This window comes from Callithrix jacchus, chromosome 15 (assembly GCF_049354715.1).
Source record: "Callithrix jacchus isolate 240 chromosome 15, calJac240_pri, whole genome shotgun sequence".
NCBI classification, from domain to species: Eukaryota; Metazoa; Chordata; class Mammalia; order Primates; family Cebidae; genus Callithrix; species Callithrix jacchus.
The window spans coordinates 22,512,120-22,529,496 of NC_133516.1; the positions used below are offsets into that span (position 1 = coordinate 22,512,120).

Here is a 17,377-nt window from a genome sequence, read left to right on the forward strand (position 1 = left end):
AGTACCACATCTCTGCATCACTTCACTTTCCTTTCATATTTTCCACCTTTTATCTTTGCGTTCTATGTCTTGGGAAATTTGCTTAATTCATTTTATGGTTTTACTGTTGATTTTTTTAATATTGGCCATTGCAACTTTATTTATGTATTTATTTATTAAACACAGGGCCATGCCATGTTGTCCAGGCTGGCCTCGAACTGCTGGGCTCAGGTCAGGTGATCCTATCACCTTGGCCTCCCAAAATACTGGGATTACAGGCATGAGCCATTGCATTTAGTGACAACTTAATTTTTTTATATTTATTTTTCCTTTCAGAGGGCACCCTAGCACTGAGTATTGCAACTTTCATTTCCATGAACTTTTAAAAACATTTATTTATTAAACTCTTAAAGACATGTTTAATTCTGTACACCTTATATTGTTCTTTGATTGGTGTTTTTGAATAACAACATACTTTCATTTTATGTCTGTCATATTTTTAGGAATTCTCCTGAGAATAGTAATTAGGATTTCCTATCTCTGCTTTTTTTAGGATTAATAATGTTGTTTCTTTTGGTCCCCATCTTAAGAGTTGCTGGTTTTTAAAGATAGTCTGGTTATCTAAATATATTTAACTATGAAAGACTAATGATTGCTGTAGGTGCCTTGTGTGGGATAACCCTGAATGAGAGAGCTAAATTAGCCAACTGTTTTAGGTGTGTGATGTGTCAATTAGCAGGCTTTATTTTAGGGCTTTTTAGGGAGTGGGCAGATGATCTGAGCTTGTTCCAAATGCCAGTATTGTTGTGGGATTGCTCACTGTGGAAACTTCCCTTTCCCATGTACACTTACGAGCCTTTCTGGTAGATTGCTCAACCTGGGGCAATTGCTGCTGTTAACATTCAGCGGGATTGGAGTGAGGTGGAGGGTTACTGAAACAGTATTTTCTTAGATGGTGCTTTAATCTTAATTTCATCTTTTCATTCCCTGACCTGAGGACCTTTTTGTGAAAAACAGTCCTCTCCTGTATGAGCATTGATTGTTTAGAGCATCTTCTTGAATTGAAGCCCTAAAAATAGTTCTTGAGGGTGCCTTCCCAAGAAGTGCTAATACTAGAATTTTGCTTTGAGTTCATTATCTCTTCCAGGCGACTAATTGGAGAACGTTTTTCATGTAGTTGCCTGAAATACTGGTTACTGTACTTCCTATTCTTGTCCCTGCCCCCCATCCATACTTCTTGTTGCCCCTCTTGTGGAAATAGGAACTTTAGGGATTTGCACGTAAGAGGAGGAGGAAATAGTGAAAAGTAAAAACATCTTAGGGAAGAACTTAGTCCTGGAGTTCATTTGGGGTGTGTGTGTGTATGTGTGTGTGTGTGTGTATATGGCTTAACTACTTTCTTAAAAAAATGCAGATAACTTTTGAGTGTTAAAGAGTTGTTTATTCATTCATACATTAGGGGAGGTTAGTGCAGATTAATGTTAAAATAACATTTACTAAGCACATACTCAGCCACTGCTATGGTTCTCTGACCTGTTTTTTACAGTTTAATTCTCCCATTAACATGTTTATTTAATAAATTTATTATCTATCATTGTGAGGTACTGGGCTAAGACCTCAGAAACACAATGCTAAGCAAGACAGATAGGACCCTGTTCTTACGAATATTACAGCTTACTAGTGGAGACAAATTTTAATCTAATAACTACACTGTTATATAAAAATTTTATAAGAACTCTGAAGAGAAAGTACAGAGTCGAAAACTGTAGTAGGTGGACTTGCATTCTTTTGTAGGTTTGGGGAGAGGAGGGGAAGCCTGAGGTGAAACTGATGGGTAGCACAAGTTAAGTATCTAGGAGAGACTGCCCAAGAATAGCAGGTATCATGTCCTGAGATGGCACAATTAAGGAACTGGATGAAAATTTGTCGGTGGAGCTCTGAGACAAGTGGAAGAGAGGCAGGGGCCAGACTGTGCAGGGCATTACAGACCAGGAGTTTGGATTTTACTCTAAATGCAGGGGGAGTCATTTAAGAGATTGATGCAGGTGAGTGACAGTGATCAGATTTGCATTCAGAAGAATGTTCTGGTGATGAGTGAGGATAAAGAAGGTATCAAGAATGATCCCTGTGTCTGTGAATTAAGTAACTGAATTGCTGCTCATGCCATTTCCTAAGAAAGGGAATACGGCAGGAGGGTCAGGTTTTGTGTGGGAGGGGGAGGAGAGATCAGGTTTTGTATATCTTGACATTGATGTACCTTTTTATTATCTAAGTGGTGATGCTGAATAGGCAGTTGGACACTTCACCATATTAGACATAATTGGTGTCAAAAGTTATCTGCATTTTTTAAGAAAGTAGTTAAGCCATACATACACACACACACACACACACACACCCCAAATGAACTCCAGGACTAAGTTCGTCCCTAAGATGTTTTTACTTTTCACTATTTCCTCCTCCTCTTATGTGCAAATCCCTAAAGTTCCTATTTCCAGAAGGGTCTGGAACTTCACCATATTAGACATAATTTTGAGAAACACGGATATGTGGATGGTAATGGAGGAAACGGATATAGATGAGATTGCCTAGGGAGAGTGAGAAGTAGGTTAGGTCTAAGCCTTGATGGGTTCCCAACATTGAAAAGGTAGTTGAGGATACTGAACAGGAGTAGCCAATGAGACTGCCCAGGGAAGAGGAAGTTTCAGCAACGAGGTGGTGTCAACATTGTCAAGGTATTGCTGACAGGTCAGATAAAACCAGAATTGAAAAAAATGCCCGTTGGAAGCCTTGGGTGCCCTCAGTAAGAGCTGTTTCACTGAAGTGGTAGAAATGGAAATCAGGTTGGTTTGGCTTTTATTTTAATAAAATAGCTAGAGCAGGGAAATGGGGTACTTTTTTCTCCTTTTAAGATGAGAGAGAGCCGAGCACCATGGCTAATACCTGTGATCCCAACACTTTGAAAGGGAGGATCGCTTGAGCTCAAAAGTAGGAGACCAGCCTGGGCAACATAGCAAGACCTTGTCTCTACGAAAATTCAAAAAAAATTAACTGGGCATGCTGGCACACACCTCTAGTCGCAGCTATTTGGGAGGCTGAGGCAGGGGATCACACTTGAGCCCAGAAAGTGAGCCCTGATCGTGAGCCCTGCACGGTAGGCACTACCGTGAACCCTGATAGTGTCACTGCACTCCAGCTTGAGCAACAGAGCAAGACCCTGTCTCAAAAATAAGTCAATAAATACTCTGTCTCAAAAATAAATAACGAAGATAGGAGAGATTTGACTTAAGATTCCTCAAAGAGCAGGAGGAAAGAGCATTTCAAACAGTGACACCTTTAATGGGAGGAATATCACTTAGAATGTGAGAGAGAAGAGGATTGGTGGAGATAGAGTAGGTGAATAGTTTTTATATGAGGAAGTTGAAAGATGTCCTTCTGATAGATTCCATTCTCCCTGTGAAGTAGGGGGCAAGGTCATCTACTGAGAGTTGGGGGAGGTCAGGAGAGATAAGGGGAGATTAGAAGAGCTTGGAGAAAAAGAAATACTCCTAGCAGAGAGTGTAAGAGCGAATTGAAAAGAGAGACGAAGTAGGATTATTAAGTGATTTTGAGGGCCCAGTTGAGATGTGTTTCCAGTGGGTGTGATTTTCTCCAGTAGCGCTTTGTTTCCTTGGGTATAGGCAGAGAGAAAAATGATAAGGCTCATGTAGGGCTTGTATTTTGTTGGACAAGTCAAACAAGTCAGAGGACAGGGAGTTTCAAATATTTGCAAAAGACTTATTGAAATGATGAACCAGATAATCTAAGGTGGATAAGTGGGTGAATGGATATGGAGGAGGTGAATAGATATGGAGAACAAATATCAGACTATTGATTATTGACAGTGACTCTCTAATACAGCTATTATTGCTATTTTAACCAACTAAGAACTGAGGCTTTAGGAAATTCATAATTTGCCACGACTGCACAGCTAGTAAGCAGTGAAAATGTGATTGGAACCAGAGTTCTTCTGACTCAATAGACTAAATGGATGTAAGGATGTACGTGAAAGAAGTGTGAGCTAAATGTTGTGGAACCATGAGCTCTTTCCCCAGTTGATATGTCTCTCTGTAAGTGATAACGTTGGTCACACAAGGTAAAACCTTGTGGCGATCAGTGATCACCTTTGTCCTTCCTCCTGGGCCTAGTCTGCCATCCTCATGTCTGCCTTTCCCTTTCCTTTCCATTGCTGCCACTTGACTTTAGGCTCCTCCTCTTACATTTGGATAACTGAAATGAGATTACCTTTTTGTTCCCCTTCTGATCTACTTTGACCTAAATGTTATCTTCTTTAAATTACTGTTTCATTAGTCTTATTCTACTCTGAAACTTTCCATAGTTCCCCATTTCCTACCCAAAAAAACATTCAGCCTCATAGTCAATAACTGTTCAGTTGGAAATTCAGTCCAGTTTTACTCCTCCTATGAGCCTATATGCCAGCTCCTTGGGTCTTTTGTCCTTTCATTATTATCTCTGTGCCCTTCTTTCTCTTTTTTATTCCTTTTGTTTTTTTGACTTTGTTTCTTTTTCTCGCCTTTTTTTTTTTTTTTTTGAGACGGAGTTTCGCTCTTGTTACCCAGGCTGGAGTGCAATGGCGTGATCTCGGCTCACCGCAACCTCCACCTCCTGGGTTCAGGCAATTCTCCTGCCTCAGCCTCCTGAGTAGCTGGGATTACAGGCACCACCATGCCCAGCTAATTTTTTTCATATTTTTAGTAGAGACAGGGTTTCACCATGTTGACCGGGATGGTCTCGATCTCTTGACCTCGTGATCCACCCGCCTCGGCCTCTCAAAGTGCTGGGATTACAGGCATGAGCCACCGCGCCCGGCCCCTTTTTCTCGCTTTTATCTGTTAAACCTCCATCACACTTCATCCTATAGATGAGCCAGAGCATGGTGCAGTAACATCCTGGGGCTCTGGAGGAAGTGGCACGAGTCAACTTAGCTTCTTATCTGGGTCCACACGTATTTCTGCATCTGCTTCTTCCTACACTCTTGCCCACAAGCATCACTTGTGGAAATAATTTGAGATTTACTGTCAGGCTGACCCTAGTTTCAATCTCTCTTCCACCATTTGCTAATCATTCTATCTTAGGCAAAACATGATACTAAAAGAAAACTTACAGCAAGTTAAATTTGATGGAGTTTAATTGAGCAAAGAAAAGACATGATTCACAAATTGAGCCGCCTCCAGAATCACCGCAGGCAGATTCAGAGAGACTCCAGGGGTGCCTTGTGGTCAGAATAAATTTATAGACAGAAAAGGTTAAGTGACCTACAGGAATCAGAATTAAGACACAGAAACAGCGAGCTTAGTTACAGCTCATCGTTTGCCTTATTTGAATTCAGTCTGAACACTCAGTAGTCTGTGAGTGGTTGAAATATACCCACTGGGATTAGCCAACACTCTGCTGTTATTTCAGATGCGTACTACTAAGTTAGGTTTTCAGTTTTGTCTGCCTATCAAGCTAGGTTACAATTTCTCCACAAGGACTCAAATATAGAAGTACAGAGTCCTTCTCAGGCCGTTTTTAATTCACTTTAATAAATCCCCCCCTTTTGGTCAACCCCTCAATTTAAAGAGATTGACCAAAACTTTAGGCATTGACACCACTCTCCCTCACCCTCATAAAGGCTTATTTGGTCTCAGTGTGGAATTGTAAGTCATCTTTAATTTCAGTATGGAGTCTCACAAGTTGTCTTTGGTGTTGATATGGAATTCACAAGGCGCAGCTTTGTACCAGCTAAATGATTCTTTATGTTCTTGCTGATCCAGTTGGAGTGAGACCACTCAACTCTCAATCTATAGCGGCATACAGAACATTTAAGACTTAAGAGGATACAGCACACCAAAGGAACTATTATTATGCCTATCAAGAGTATACCATCAAAATGCCAAGGCCTACTCCTTAATAAAAGTTCTTATGAAATGAATTGAACCAAATTAGCCAAGTTAAGGTTCAGACAATGTAAGCAGTTCAACAGTATTAGGGTTTAATTAATCAGTTTTGTTTGGAGTGTGATAGTGATTAAGGGCCATAGTTTGCTGTAAAATAGCTTGACTTAAAGAGGTATTCATTTTCATTGTTACCCTGGTAATACAAGTCATAATAACTTGGAAACCTACTAGAAGAAATATAAAGATTAGAAACCCTTGGAAAACCCAGGCTTGCCATTCACCACTTAGAATGCCTTGCAAACCCCCTGTGAGTTGCTCCTGTAAACACATCATAGGTTGCTTTCTCTTGAGAGGTTTCTTTAATGTATTTGATGGCAGTGTCTAAGGAACAGCAGTATCAGCTACCTTTTCAATTAAGCTTTTTGTAGTAACAGAATTGGGGGGAGAGTACAAAATTCAGTTTTGTTTAATACCAAACATAGACCTCTAGCTTGAGCACGAAGATCTAAGGCTGCATTATGTTCCATTAAGTGTTTTCATTGAGTATGTTTGTTGTCATGTGCCTTTCTGAGAGTAGCTTCTACCCATCTGAAACCCAGGGAGGTCTGATTGGCTACAAAATCCAAGACTTTTCCCTATTTATGAATTAGCTTTAAATTGCATACAAATGGTACTTCACTGCCACCAAGAGTGAGCCCCCAGGAACCCCACTGGAATCTTTCCTCAGTAGGAACTAGCTTATCCTCATGTATTTCGAGGCTAGTGCTAATTTCAGTTGTTGGGCTATCATGAGAATTTTTCAGGGAAAGCAATTCAAAAGGCAGGAGTAGGCCAGGCCAAGTAACAAGAACCCAACCAACAAGGAGGCAGAACAGAACATGCAGGTTTTCCACAGACCCAGTATAGACCCTCAGGGGTTGAAAAAGAGGGCCACCTAGTTGTATTTGAGCAGGGATCATACTATAAATCTATGTAGCTCCTGAATAATGTCCAGCGGGAAATTTACTTTTCTGTTGCCCTTTCATAGCATGTTATAAGGATGTATAACATCTAATAAAAAGAGACACACTGGATTTAATCTGCTTACATTTTACAAGCAGTCACTTGTACCAACGTGAGTAATTCCCAAATCTTGAGTGTGTGATGCCTGGAAGCACAGTATACCTTTTTCAGGCACCACTTGGATTGGTTTTTTATATTTTATATGATCAACTTATCAATTGAAATGGAATATTGTTTTTAGTGAGTGTAGGAAGGCAAGTAGCAGTGATGTTTAGAATATCAAGAATAGCTTTCCATTCTTCCCTTGGAGTTTCAGGGTAACTCATTGGGAACGTGGAGGGGCACTGGCACCAGTGGAATCGTTTCCTGATTTATTGGTATTAGCCCACAAACCCAACAGTTACTCTGCTTTTGTGCTAGAGCATAAGCTGGAGCTAATGCCATCCACTGATTATGGTCCCATGGATTTTTATGGAAGGAAAAGGAAAGGATTAGGGCAAAAACTGAGGAAAACAGAAAAACACATAAGGCTTTCATGATGGTAGAGAAGTCTTGATCAGTGATCTTGGGAAAGCTGTCTACAACTAGGATGTTGTCTGCTTCTGGGGAGAGATTTCATGGTCAGCTTTACCTTAAAGTCTCCAATGGGTGTACAGTTCCAGGAGTCTGAAGGGGCCCTTTTGAGTTGTGAGATGTGGACCCAGGGTTCAAGGCCCTAAAGCTTCACTGCACTCATCCAGTGAGGTTCAAGAGTGATCTTCCTCTGATGTCGTTTCCAGAAAACCCGGTCTCCAGGTTCCAGACCATGGAGGGTTTGATTGTCCTCAGTTGGTGGATCTCCAAAAGCTTCCTTTGCCTGGGGGAAGTATACTTTGGCATAATACATTAAAGCCTTGCAGCATTCAGTCATACCAAAGTTTAAGAGAGCAGGAGAAGCATGAGATGGGGGGACGTAGGGACACATAGGGACGTAGGCCTTCCAGTGACTGTTTCATAAGGGGTCAATTTATGTTTTCCAACAGGAGTGACTCTGATTGCCATAAAAGCCAAAGATAGAGCCTTTGGCCAAGGCAAATCAGTTGATTCAGTTAACTTTGCCAATTTCAGTTTTAATATGCTATTTGTTCTTTCAACCTTTTCTGAAGACTGAGGGTGACAGTGGTAATGCCACTGTGTCAGTAACACCTTATTTAACTGCTTAATAGCTTGCCCAGTAAAATGAGTTCCTCTATCGCTGGAAATTTTTAGAGGGACCGCCACCCCCCCATAAAGGAAAAACATTTTCTAATAATTTTTTTAGCTATGGTTAGAGCATTAGCTTTCCTATATGGGAAGGCCTCTATCCAACCAGAAAACATGCAAACTATTACAAGAACATACTGATACCCCATTGAGGGTGGCAACTGAATGCAGTCCATCTGTATGTGTTCAAATGGTCCATTGGGTGGTAGAACTATAATACCTCAAGTTTTTCCAGGATTATGAGTTTGACAAGTCAAACATTGATTATAAATCATTTTAGCAATTTTGGAAGAGTCACCCCACCAGTATTTTTTCATAATTTGGATCATTTTATCTGTTCCATGTTGAGTTGTGGAGTGCAGAGCTTTCAATAATGGAAGCTTCAAAGACTCAGGAAGGACCAGGCAGCCATCCAGGCCCTTTGTGAGTTTTTGCTTCACATTAAATTTACATCCTTTTACATACCAATTTTGCTTTTCCAAATCAGGTGCATTGCACTGTTTATTAAATAGGTCATCATAAGGAAGTTGGCTTGGATTAATCTTGTAGAGTTCATTCAGATTGCATATCTTGGCAGTTTTAGCTCTAGCTGTTTTAGCATAAAAATCTGCTAAAACATTTCCTTGATATTTGGCTTAATTTCTACAAGTATGAGCTTCAATCTTAATAACAGTAATCTGCAATAGTAATAGGATAGCAGAAAGGAGCTCATCTACTTGGAGTCCATTGTTTATGGGGATCCCACTAGAGGTGAGAAACCCTTGTAGTTTCCATATCATGCCCAAATCATGTACTACTCCGAAAGCACATCTGCTATCCACAAATAGTTACTGACTTCTCCTTAGCTATATGATGTGCTCGGATGAGGGCAGAAAGCTCTGCAGGGTAGGCAGACTTAAATTGAGGAAAAGTTCCCTTCTCTGTTAACTCATATCCTGCCTGATATTTTCCTTCTGAGTTTTTGGCATAGGACCCATCAGCAAAAAGTATTAATGCAGTATTATTCAGTGGAGTATCTTATACATCAACATGAGGGGCCACAATTTCTGACACTACACTTAACACTTTTGTGGTCTTCACCATCTTCAGACGGAGATAACAAAGTAGCAGGGTTATGTAGGATTACAGCCTTTTAGATAAAGATTAGAAGATAGGAGAAGTAATTCATAAGATGTTAGTCTACTCACTGAAAAATGCGAGGTTTCATTGGAATTTAATGTGTGGGACTTGCAAATTAAGTTCATTTAAAACCAGATCTGATGGAGTTTCTACCAGGTTGGTGGCTGCTGCTGGTGCTTCTAAATAATTAGGATTTGATTTAGAAACTGGGCGGAATTGCAGGCTTTAGTATGCAGTGGGCCTGTATTTAGCACCATATTCTTGAGTAAGGACTCCTAATGCCTGATTATTACCCTCACTCACAAACAAGGTAAAAGGTTTAGTGTAATTTGGAAGTCCTAAAGCTGGGGTCTCTTCTAAGGCCAACTTCATTTGGCCAAAACCCAGTTCATGACTGTCTTCCCAAGGTAAAGGCTCTGGGACAGCATTTTTAGTGAGCTAATACAGTGGTGAAGCTATTAAGGAAAAATTTGGGACCCAGGATCTGTAATATCCTGCAAGTCAAAGAAAGCCTTTTAATTGTCTTTTGGTTTCAGATCGAGGAAAACTTTAAATAGTTTTTATCCTCTCAGGTGAGAGGGAACTCCCTTCAGCAATCAAGTCATATCTCAAATAGTGGACTTTTTCTTTGGAAAATTGAAGTTTGGCCAGGTGCAGTTGCTCACACCTGTAATCCCAACGCTTTGGGAGGCATAGGCGGGTGGATCACTTGAGGTTGGGAGTTTGAGACCGGCCTGACCGACATGGAGAAACCCTGTCTCTACTGAAAATGCAAAATTAGCAGGGCATGGTGGTGCATGTTTGTAATCCCAGCTACTCGGGAGGCTGAGGCAGGAGAATCGCTTGAAACGGGGAGGCAGAGATCACACCCTTGCACTCCAGTCTGGGCAACAAGAGGGAAACTCCATCTCAAAAAAAAAAGAAAAGGAAATTGAAGTTTTTCCATTGAAGTCTTGTGACTGAGTCAATTTCTGAGGACTCCTTAATAGAGAGCTTAACAATAAGTTATCTATGTATTGAATGAGAGTAGAACTTTCAGGAAACTGTAGTGTCATTAAGTCCTGATGCAATGCCTGGGAAAAATACGAAGGGGCTTCAGTAAACTCTTCTGGCATTTCACTCCGGGTGTACTGCTGATTTTTCCAAGTAAAGGCAAGTAAGTATTGACTTTATGGAATGCTAAAGAAGGCTGAGCCAAGATCTGTTACTGTGGACCACTTGGAACCAGTGGATACATTAAGTTATAAAGTATTAGGATTTGGAACTACAGGAAATCTTGGTATTACAGTTTTATTAATTGCCAATAAACCTTGACCAAATCTCCAGCCTCATCCATTTTTTTTTAACTGGTAGGATTGGAGTGTTTCAGGGGCTGGTGCATGGGATTATGAATCCTTGTTTAATTGAATCTTCTACAGTTGGTGAGACCCCTTAAATTGCTTCAAGTTTTAGTGGATATTGGGGTAATTAGGCGAAGGTTTAGAATGATCTATTTGTACCTTTATAGATTCTACACTTTTAATTCTTCTATCAGTTGGGGACGAGGCCCTTAAATGTTAAGGTATTTTTGAAAGACCAGGGATATTACAGGCTTGAGTTTCGATCTTATCAATTTCGGCCTTTAGTTAGCATTACAGTCCTGCTTCAGGAGAATCAGGAAACTCTTACGATTATTTCTCTTTTTGAGGAACATTTTATGTGCCCTGTTAGCTTTGAAAGTACTGGAGCTGTATCACATAGCAAAAAACTGCGTTTTTCTGAAAAGGGGCCCAGAGTTAATTGTATGGGTTCAGATAAGGGAACCTCTGGGACTTGATTTGGAAATCTCACCACAGAAATTACCTTTTTACTCTGAGGGATTTGTTGATTTATTAAAGTGGGGTTTATGGGTAGATAGAGTAGCCCTGATATCTGTGAGGACTGTACGGACTCCTCATTTATTTTAACCTCTGCTTCCCCATGTTCCTTTAAAGGTTTTATGGGGAGCAATCCGCTGGGAATCCCTTGGAGCCTTCTTAACATTATTGTCAGGAGGGCTACGGTTTCCTGGCCTCCCTCTAGGGGTGAAACAATTTGGTCTAGAGGGAGGTTTGTGGGCAAACTGATAGTTATAAAAGCACACAATCCATTTTCCAGTGCCCCGGTTGATTGCAATACAGGCAGACATCTTGGGATAAAGAACTTCTTGTTCTAGGACCTCTTGATTGTGATTTAAAATAAGAACGAGACAGTCCCTTTGGTCACGGTCCCTGTAACTGTTCTAATTGAAGGGTCATAAAGTTTGTTAGCCTTTTGAGTTTTTTCCTGCTCTAGTTCAGCTAGGCTGGGCGCGGTGGCTCATGCCTGTAATCCTAGCACTTTGTGGGGCGAGGCGGGCACATCACAAGGTCAGGAGATCAAGACCATCCCTGGCTAACACAATGAAACTCCATCTCTACTAAAATACAAAAAATTAGCCGGGCATGGTGGCATGCGCCTGTAATCCCAGCTTCTTGGGAGGCTAGGGCAAGAGAATTGCTTCAACCCCGGGAGGTGGGAGTTGCAGTAAGCTGAGATTGTGCCATTGCACTCCAGCCTAGGGACAGAACAAGACTCCGCCCCTGCTCCCCACCAAAAAAAAAAGTTCAGGTAAGCCCACCAGTTCAGTCATATCTGTAACTTCCCATTGCAACTTACGTTTTTTAATTAAACTGCTAAGTTCAGGGTGGAGTCCATTTGTAAATAAAGTAGTTAATGCTATTTCAGTCCCTGCAGGGAATACTCCTTGCTGTACTTTGAGCCTAGAATGTTTCACAAACACTATTTCCAAGCGAGTTCTGTAATCTGAAACAGGTTCACCCTTTTTTTGTTTGCTTACAAGATTGTACGGTGAACCAATTTTTTATGGAAAAATTTTAGGAATTGAATGTAAAAAGCTTTCGGCAATCTTTCTAGCTACTTTTGGTCCTTGTGAGGAGCTCTTGGAGTGTTAATATCCTCCTCAGGTTTGTCTCATTCTGCAGCTGCCATCCATTTCCATGCTTCACCAGCCCCCAGTATCATTTGAATAAATTGGTAAATTCAGGAAGTCCTGGATCGTAAGCCTCTATGAGGATTCTAAATTCCTCAGTAAATTTTTGAGGTTTTCCCTTGGACCAGGGAAGTCCTTCACAATGAGTCTAAGCTCAGTTGTAGACCATGGAGTGAAACTGGCTGATCAGAAGTCCTCACCTTGTAAGTCATCTGTCTAACTTCCTTTCTTAAAAAAAAAAAAAAAAAAAAAAATCGTCTTCAGGGAAGTGTACTTTAACAAAAAGGTTAGTGGACTGAGAGTATGTAGGTAGAGACGGACAAAGAGAAGGAACAGGGTTAGTCAGAATATAGTCCTCTTTTGTCATGTCCTTGGTCTATTGATTAAGCTTTTCATTTGCTTTTTGTAAAGAATCTTTTTAAGGAGGCAAGTGTTAATTCATTTAGTCTTTTAGAGGCCTTTGCCATGAAAGAATATATCCCACCTTTTATGATGGAGGTTTTGATCCCCCTTTTTCTAATATGCCTTGCAAACAAACAATTTTATCCAAATTAAAACTTCCCCATTATGGCTGTCTTAATTCTAAGTTTTCTTAAGAGAGGTTAATCCATTTTTCTAAAAATGCTCACTTTCTGGGCCCATAATTTTTAAAGACAAAATAAGCTTGAGTCCCTGAAGGTGGAGTCCCAGGCTCCTTGGATTGAGCTGATTTCATTATTAAGTAAGGTACCTATCAGAGGTCTCAGATCTCTAACTGAATCCAATACAGTTAATTATTTAATCCAATTAGATCTTGGACCCACACCAGGCTGAGTGTTTCTCAAGTAAACTCCAAGAGCTCAAAACACAAGTTAATGGAGCTCGGAATCTGAGAGAAAACTTACCCGTGACCTTCGGTTGCAATCAGGAGAGCAGTGAGTGCATGCAACAGGCTCAGCAGGTACCTCGCCTGGTCACCTGGTGTTCCTGGAGGTTGCCAGAGTTTTTTTCTTCAAATCCCACTTCTGACACCAGATCTGTTAAAAGAAAACTTCAGACAAGTTAAGTTTGATAGAGTTTAAAGTTTGATAGAGTTTAATTGAGCAAAGAAAAGAAACACTTTGCAAATTGGGCAGTCTCCAGAATTGAACTCAATTTGAACACTCAGCAGTCTATTAGTGGTTGAAGTATGGCCTCTGGGATTGGCCAACACTAAATTATTATTACAGATGCATAATACTCAGGTTTTCAATTTTGTCTGCCTATTATACTGTTACATTCATCCACAAGGACTCAAATACAGAAGTATGGAGTCCTTTTCAGGCCATATTTAGTTTGCTTTAACAATATTTTAAAGAGAAATCCAAATTTGGAAAATAAGGATACTTAAACCTTAGTGGGTTTGTCTGAGTTAACATTTATGTAGTAGCACTATAGTGAAACCACCTAGCGTAATGTCTGATATGTAGAGGAACACAAGAGATACTGCTTTCCCCATACTAGTCTTCTTCACAGCATTTCTTCTGTTTTCCTTGATTCCTTTTTTTTTTTTTTTTTTTTTTTTTTTGAGGTAGAGTCTCACTCAGTTGCCCAGGCTGGAGTGCAGTGGTGTGATCTCAGCTCACTGCAACCTCCACCTTCTGGGTTCAAGCGATTCTTCTGCCTCAGCCTGCTGAGTAGCTGGGATTACAGGCATGCGCCACCACACCCAGCTAATTTCTGTATTTTTAGTAGAGATAGGTTTCCACCATGTTGGCCAGTCTGGTCTCATACTCCTGACCTCAGGCGATCCACCGGCCTCAGCCTCCCAAAGTACTGGGATTACAGTTGCCAACCACCATGCCCAGCCTCCTCCTCCTTAAGAAGTTTCCAGTCCCATGTAATTAAAGCAATTAATGTTTTTTAACTATGTAAAATCAAGCCTAGTTTTGATTAGTAAGCAATTAATAGTAAGCAAGCAACTATTTATGCAGTTATGAGTATATGTTAAGATATGGTTGTTGGCAATCTTTCATTCTCTTCAGGAAGGAGAAGAAAATGGAGCTCTACAGTGATCATGTACATTTAAATTCTGTTCTCTTTTGAGCTCTTTTGCTTTTCTGGGGATCCAGGTGCCTGAGGTAGGATTGATCAATTTCCTTAATTTCCACCCCTAGGCTGTCAGGATCAGGAGACATAGATCAAGGTGTTCTAAACTGCTAGAAGTTTTGTTTTTGAAAGCAAAAGTTTGCATGCATTTTTGTTTTCAACTTTTACTTACAGTGAATAGTAGTTAATAAAATAAGTCCCTGCTTTTTCTCTCTTTAGTTTCAATTCCTGAAACCAGGATCATAGCCCAAATATTAGCGTGCAGGCTCTGGAGTCCTACTGCTTGGATTTGAATTCTACCTTTATTTCTTATGTCAATGTGACTTTGGGCAAGTTATCTCAGTCTTTGTGCCACATTTTCCTCGTCTGCAAAATGGCGATAGTACTAGCGCTTTTTACATAGGATTATTAGTAGGATTAAATGAGATAGCTTATGCTGTAACCGTGTCTGGCACATAAGTCAACGGTTAGTAAATTAACTATTATGTAACACTGGTTAGTCACTTTTGAGGGGGGTGTTTCCTTTAGTATATTGCTAACATCATTTCCTTTGTATTGTTACCCTGTCTGATCTTTCTTCCATATTCATTTTTCTTTCAGTGAGGTCTGCCAGTCTTTAGTGAAACACAGCTCTGGAGTAAAAGGAGGTTTACCACTACAGAAACTACATCTGGTTTCCCGAAGTATTTATCATTCGTGTCATCCTACCTTAAAGCTTCAACGACCCCAATTAAGGACATCATTTCAGCAGTTCTCTTCTCTAACAAATCTTCCTTTACGTAAACTGAAATTCTCTCCAATTAAATATGGCTACCAGCCTCGCAGGAATTTTTGGCCAGCAAGATTAGCCACGAGACTCTTAAAACTTCGCTATCTCATACTAGGATCTGCTGTTGGGGGTGGCTACACAGCCAAAAAGGTGAACTTAACATTCCTACCGCTTTTCCAATTATTCTATCATGATTAAGTTTTTAGAGCATAAATCATTTTTCTTTTGTGTAGCGGAATACAGTTAGATGATTAAACATTTATTTTGTGTTTCTACCATGTACTAGATTGTTTTAATGATGCTAATAGGAAGATCCCTTTAGAATCTTAGTTATAATTATAGGAAATGAAAATGGCCTAGTGGAAGGAGCACAGGGCTGGGAGTAGGAACACCTAGGTTTGATTTTGAGCTTTGCCATTTAGTAGCACAGATATGAAAGTCAGGTGGCATTCTCACACAAGCACTTCTTGGCAGCTCTGGGACCAGAGGCAAGGTGTCCTGTCTTCCAATCTGTCTTCCTTCTACCCCACTGTACTGCTTAGAGTGAAATTATGAAACCTGTTTGAAATAGGAGTATATTCTGAATTTTTACATTTTCCATATTTAACAGAGGAGTGTTTACACGTTTTATGTGCTTGTCTGTTGAGGCCACTTAAATTTGTTTTTTAAAAGTTTTGAACATAATACATTGCTCTTAGTAGATTAATGTGTTTTAATTAAATAATTTTTCTTTACATGTTTATTTGACATTCGGAGCATCTGATTGACACACTTTCTTACCTTGTAGACTTTTGATCAATGGAAAGATATGATACCGGACCTTAGTGAATATAAATGGATTGTGCCTGACATTGTGTGGGAAATTGATGAGTATATCGATTTTGGTTTGTATCATCAACATTAAAATATTTTTTTTGGTTATTTCTTGAGGAAAGAGAAATAGTTGTATTGAGATATTTTCTTAACTTATGAATCAAATATATCACAGTTTTATTTTAATCATGTAAGAAATAGAATATCAATGAAAAAAACTATACAAAAAAATATACCCAGTAAGCCATCGTTTTACCACAGCTGCCACTAACCATATGGAGCATTTTCTTTTAATTATACTTATTTTATATGGTTATTTTTTTTTTTAACTTATCAATGGATTGAGATGGTCTTGGTCTGTAGCTCAGGCTGGAGGGCAGTGGCGCAATCATAACTCAATGCAGCCTTGAACTCCTAGGCTCAAGTAGTTCTTCCAAATCAGCCTCCCAAGTAGCTGGGGCTACATGCATGTGCCACCATGCCCGACTAATTTTTTAATTTTTTTGTAGAGATGGGGTCTTGCTGTGTTGCCCAGACTAGTCTCAAATTCCTCAGCTCATGCCTCTCACCTCAGCCTTTCAAAGTGCTGAGATTATAAGCATGAGCCACTATGCCTGGCTTGAATTTTTTTTCTTTTAATTTTTGTCTTCATGAACACATTACTACAGAATAATACTTTAGTTCCCTTTTTAAAAATTATATAATCATTGTGAATATACACTTTGGTATTTTGTATTTTACTACCTATTTTGTTAGCATTTCCATGCTGCCAAGTGGCCTTTCTATTAATAATACCATTTTCTGTGTTCATGTAATGTTGCCCAGAGCATATTTATTGTGACTCACCTAACTAGTTCCTTTTGATTGGATACCTTGGTTACCTCTACTTTTTGAAGCCAAGTTCTTTAAAAGTCTGTTTGTATCCAGAGTAATTTCTTTTCTTAGTTGTCCACTGCCCCCGCTTTTCCAATAGGTGGATGTGAAAAAAGTATTATTGGATAGCTATGATTGCTAATAATTCATGATAATCTTTAAAAAATATATTTTCATCAATTTTTTTTAAAAACTTTGTCAGATTTCTTAGTTTAGGTTTATGTGGCAGTGGAATTTATTTGCACTTATTCACAGAATTTCTGAAGATAAAACTGCTCTGTGCTGACGAATGTATTTGCAGAAAAAGCACACTTTCAAATTGTTTTTCTAATATTAATGAGGAGAGCTTTCAACTTGATAGATTTGCCAGTACCATAGTGTAGTGGCTGAGAGCCTGTATTCTGGAGCTACACTGCCTGGGCTGGAACCTGGGCTCCTCCGCTTCCTTGCTATGTGCCCTAGTTTCTCATCTGTAAATGGGGTTGATAACAGTAGCTGTTTTGTAGGGTTGCCATGAGGATTGAAGAAGTTAATACTTTTAGCGCTTTATGAGAATAGTACCTGACA

At 39.8% G+C, this 17,377-nt stretch overlaps 1 protein-coding gene across 4 annotated transcripts in view; it reads left to right on the plus strand.

Moving 5' to 3' along the window:
* OPA1 (OPA1 mitochondrial dynamin like GTPase) overlaps positions 1–17,377 on the plus strand; it is a 100,711-nt gene that overhangs the window by 2,597 nt on the left and 80,737 nt on the right. For all 4 annotated transcript variants that reach the window (XM_035274847.3, XM_035274849.3, XM_035274848.3 and 1 more), the window contains exons 2-3: positions 14,956–15,274; positions 15,912–16,008. In XM_035274847.3, coding sequence (XP_035130738.1) covers positions 14,956–15,274; positions 15,912–16,008 — 416 coding nt within the window. The remainder of the gene's footprint in view (positions 1–14,955; positions 15,275–15,911; positions 16,009–17,377) is intronic.